Raw genomic sequence first — 5,284 nt, 5'->3', positions numbered from 1 at the left:
CCAGGGGCTGCACCTAGGGATTGGGCCTGCCCTCTGCCACCCGGGAGCAGGCCTAAGCCAGCAGGTCGTTATCTACCAAGGGGTCCCGGACTGCGAGGGGACACAGGCCGGGCTGAGGGACCCCCCCTTCCCCCGAGTGCACAAATTTTTGTGCACTGGGCCTCTAGTGTTCATATAAGATTCTGAGTAAAAAGTTTAAAATAATTTGTTCCTTTGTGAATATTGAAAAACCTTGTTTTATTTTATGAACGAAGGGTTCAAAAAAATTAAAAATTAAAGATTCTTTAAATGTGCTCTCAAAAGACTGCTTCGGCAAGTCTTACCGTTACCATAATATTCTAATATGCAGTGTGGCCAACTATGAATTGAATTAAAATATTCTCTTAAACATATTTTATGTTATCTAATAAAATATTTTTTTCTATATTGGCTTTAATGTGTACTATATCAAAATGGAATAGCATGCTATCTCTTTAAATCATTTATGGTTTACTTGGAAGTTCAATTTGAAATGGAAGCCTAATCTAATACCTGTGTGACTTAGGCCAAGGCACTTAACCTCTTTGTGTCTGTTTTCTCATCTGTAACACAAAGATTATAATACATACCAACCCTCACAGGAATATCAAAAGCACAATATAAGAATGTATATAAAAGCATTACTTTGTTTTTAATTTTAAGAAAAATTATAATTTGGATTTTTAAAAATAAAGATTGACCTTTCCTCATATCTCTTAGTAAGGAAGAGAAGTTTTTAGCTTTTTATAAAAAATTGATTTGAGAGAGAGGGAGGGAGAGGGAAACAGAGAGAAACATAAATTTATTGTTCTCCTTATTATGCATTCATTGATTGATTCTTGTATGTATCCTGACTGGAGATTGAACATTGGTGTACTGGGATGACATCCTACTCAACTGAGCTATCCAGCCAGGGCCACGTCTTTAGCTTTTTATATTATCTTAAAAATGTTTTTTATTGATTTTAGAGAAACATCAATTGGCTGCCTCCTGCATGCCCCCTCCCCCACTCCTAACTGGGGAGAGAGCCCATACCTGGGCATGTCTTGATCAGAAATCCAACCCCTGACAGGGAATCAAACCAGTGACTTTTTGTTGCACAGGACAATGTTCAACCAACTGAGCCAAACCAAGTTTTTAGTTTTTAATTAAGACATGCTACTATGCCAGTCTTAACTGATGGCAGCTGAAGTTATAATCGAAATTATTTTAATGTAAGCAACACAAAAACATTGACATGAATGTGAAGTCTGTGAACATTGTGATAATTTACTTCAACTTACTCTTTTTTCCTACGACCATGAAAAAAACTGGCCCATTCAAAGCATGTCTTTTTGCTTCCAACCCAAAATATGGAGGGAATACCAACTATGAGAGCCATCAGGTATTTCATCAGAAAGAGAATCAGGTCTGGACGACTCATCTGAGTGACCTACAAGAAGAGAAAGAAAAATATCTTAAATATATAAAAAGAATTATTTATTAAAGGCCATTATAAAAATCTTTAAAATAAACAACAGTAAAGTAATTCTACATTTTGATGTTTTCACTTAAATAGTTCTATAGTTAAATTTCTGGTTATATGGAAAAATACACTCCCGAAAATTTGACAATAAATTTATAAATTTGTAATATATATTTTGAGTCCTATATTTTTATTAGCTCACATTGGCTGTCTTCTAAAGAAAAATAGTATTAATGTCCAAATAAACCCTGAATAGGAATAGAGGTTTAAGTAATACCTATACTGGCCAATTTTACTAGTCTTATCATTTGCCATCACGATATAAAAAAATTATGATCTTTAATATGCTCTTCCATCTACCTACTTCTTTACTCTGCTGGCTCTTTTCAAGCTTCCTCTTTAAACTATGAGTTACTTGTAGTTACTTGTAAGTGTATTTTCTAGTTTCTAATCAGATTTTCAAAAATTTATTTTTATTGCTGGTTTCAAGTTTAATTATTGTGGTAAGAGAATCTGGTCTATTGATTCTGGTTACCTTAAATTTTGGAGACTTCTTTTATGATTTAGCATACAGTTTTCTAAGTATTCCTTGTGTGGTAAAAAATAACACATATTCTCTATTTGCTGGGTACAAAATTTTCTAAATGTATTAGATCAACTTCATCAGTTGTGTTGTTCAAATTTTCCCTATATTCTTGACTAATTTTCTGTTTACCTACCCATTTTAATACAGGTATGCTAAAATCTCTCACATAACTGTGAACTCATCAGTTTTCTTTCTAATCTTGTCAGTTTTTATTTTCAAGCCTATGTGAAGTGTTAGGTAAATTCAATAATGCTCCAGCTGCTTATTTTGCTTTATGAATACTCTTCACTTTACATTGTATTTTATCTGACATTACTACTGTCACATCAGCTTTTCTTCCATGTTCAAATAGCTCTAGCTTTCTGCCTAACTGTCCTAGTTCTGTCCTCTGGAGCTAAGAAGAATAGAGCAACCACTCCGGAAGACCAAGTCGAGTCAATGAGATACCCTGCCAGAAGCAAAACTTAAAAACACAGTAAGTAAGTACTGGGAACAAAGAGACAACAAGACTATCTAGAAAATCCAGGGGAATCAACTAAAAAAACAAACAGAAACAGTCAAAGGGTTCAGTAACTTAAGTTGGACAAGATTAATATAGAAAAATCAAAATATATCAATAACCAGATAAGAAAAATAATGAAAACCATTTAATTTATAATCTTAACAAAAACTATAAGACACCTAGGAATAAACCTAATAAGAAAATGATAAAACCTTACTGAAGGACACAGAAAAACTGAAGTAAACAGAGAAATATTCCATATTTCTACATGTAAAGACTCAATGTTTTAAAGATGTCAATTTAATTATCCCCCCAAATAATCCTATAATCTGAAAAGATCAATAGGATTTTTTACAAGATATAAAAAGTTAAGTATATAAGTATTTCAAATAAATGAGGTAAAGATAGATTGTTTAATAAGTGATGTAGGAATGGTTGGCAATCTACCTGGAAATAAAATAATTTAAACACCACCTCAAATAGTAAGGAAAAATAAGTTCTAGAAAGTTAAAAAAAATCATAAATCTATGAAAATCATAAAGCATTTTTATAATGGAGGGTGTAAAGCCTTTTTAGAAGAGTAATATGAAACAAAGAAGTTATAAAAGAAAAAGGCTGATAGTTTTGATTACTAAAAATTTAAAACTCTGTAGAACAAGAAACTATAAATCAAATTAATAGACTAATGACTAACTAGGAATATTAATTGCATTATCTATCAATAAAGTAAACCTAAAAAGATATCAAATGAATTAATAAAGATAACATAAATAAATTAGAAGACAAAATCAATTAATAAACCCAAAGCTGGTTATTTGAAAAACATAATAAATAACCATCCTCTAGCCCAGTGGTTCTCAATCTATGGGTCGCGACCACTTTGGGGGTCAAACGACCCTTTCACAGGGTTTGCCTAAGACCATCAGAAAACACACATATAATTACATATTGTTTTTGTGATTAATCACTATGCTTTAATTATGTTCAATTTGTAACAATGAAATTGGGGGTCACCACATGAGGCACTGTATTAAAGAGTCACAGAATTAGGAGGGTTGAGAACCACTGCTCTAAAGTCAATAAAAAACATAAAAACTAAAAAATACAAAAAACTATATGCAGCATATCTAATGGGTTGAAACATATAAAGTACTTAGAACTGTGCCTGACACCTAACAAATACTCAAACATGTGGTACATGGAGCTACTGATCCAAAAGACACTATTAAAAGATAATCCATAATAAGATATTGTGGTAAAATAAAATTTTAATATAATCCTTCCTTGGAGATTCACATGCACATTCATAAATGAAAGGCTCTGAGAAGTCCTGAATTAAGGAACTGTTTATCTTTGTTTATTCCACTGTTTCCTATGCTGCTATATACTTAAATTTCCCCATCTGAAAATTAAGAGGTTAGAACAGTGGTTCCCAAGGTGGGGCACACGCCCCAAAGGAGAGCAATTTGATTTTTAAGGGGGGCAATTCAAGAATGAGTTATTAACACAGTGAATTTTTTGCATTTCTTAAGGTTCTAGGGGCCTCATATACAGTATATAAATATATATTGTGACATATTTAAGCATTTCAGTTCTCTATTGTATGTTTTTAAACTTTATAATTTCTTAGTGATTTCTTCCTCAGTACTTCAACTGTCCTTTTGTTTCTTTATATTTCTCTTTCATGGATGCCATGTTCTTTGGAAGCTTGTTTAGGCCAAGTTAATGGCCTTCTAGGCTTCCTCCATGTGAATAGTGCTCTTTTTGAATAAGAATTATATGTCACGGCGGGGGTGGGGGGGGAGCATCAGGATTTTAGAGATGCTTAGGTGAGGCATGGCCAAAAAAAGGTTGTGAACCACTGGGTTAGAATATTTAAATTCCAAGGTATATCCTAATGGCCTATGATCTAATAATCTTGAAACATTTTCTAGGGGAATTAGAGATGAGTTTTTATTATATCAAATTGTGTTCTAAAAGTTCTTTTCTTTTCCATGATTTAAAAATCTATCTTCCCAGTTAAAGTACACATGTTAACCATGATTGTACATTATTTTTGGCTCACACACAAAAAAACCAACAACACACAAAAACAAAACAAAACACAGTAAGTTCCTATAACAGTGGATGGAGATAAGGGGAAGAATCTGATCATTGAGAAGCATGCTTCAAATCATGTCTGCTTATACTCAATAAATAGTGTTAACACAATGACTGATTGAAGAAACTTATTTGTAAATGTAAAGACATAGCTTACATAAACTTAGATAATGTAGCTTAATTAAGATGAAGAGGCCAAGAACCTAAAAATTAAAACTAGTAAAACTGTAATCAAAGAAGTATAGTGGGTGATTTAATTAGAGTTGAGCAAAGGATTAGAGGAATTGTATGATGTGAAAAGAGCATTGACCTAAAAATAAACAATGTAACCGTAGTCAAATTTCATATAAAACAGGGGGTGGTGAACTGACTAACCATCTACAGTCTAAAATACTCTTCTTCAGAGATATTACACACTCTAACCCCCTTATTTACATACTAGAGGCCCAGTGCACAAAAATTTGTGTACTCGGGGGGGAAGGGGGGTCCCTCAGCCCAGCCTGTGCCCTCTCGCAGTCTGGGACCCCTCGGGAGATAACGACCTGCTAGCTTAGGTGGCAGAGGGCAGGCCCAATCCCTAGGTGCAGCCCCTGGTCAGGCTCAGAGCAGGGCC

At 33.6% G+C, this 5,284-nt stretch overlaps 1 protein-coding gene across 2 annotated transcripts in view; it reads right to left on the bottom strand.

Moving 5' to 3' along the window:
• The window catches only part of FZD3 (frizzled class receptor 3), a 91,454-nt gene that overhangs the window by 17,731 nt on the left and 68,439 nt on the right, over positions 1-5,284 (bottom strand). For both annotated transcript variants that reach the window (XM_006774759.1, XM_006774760.2), the window contains one exon: positions 1,302-1,450. In XM_006774759.1, coding sequence (XP_006774822.1) covers positions 1,302-1,450 — 149 coding nt within the window. The remainder of the gene's footprint in view (positions 1-1,301; positions 1,451-5,284) is intronic.

This window comes from Myotis davidii, unplaced genomic scaffold (assembly GCF_000327345.1).
Source record: "Myotis davidii unplaced genomic scaffold, ASM32734v1 scaffold524, whole genome shotgun sequence".
Lineage (NCBI taxonomy): Eukaryota > Metazoa > Chordata > Mammalia > Chiroptera > Vespertilionidae > Myotis > Myotis davidii.
The sequence above is the reverse complement of the archived record's forward strand: the minus strand, read 5'-3'. Positions and strand labels throughout refer to the sequence as shown.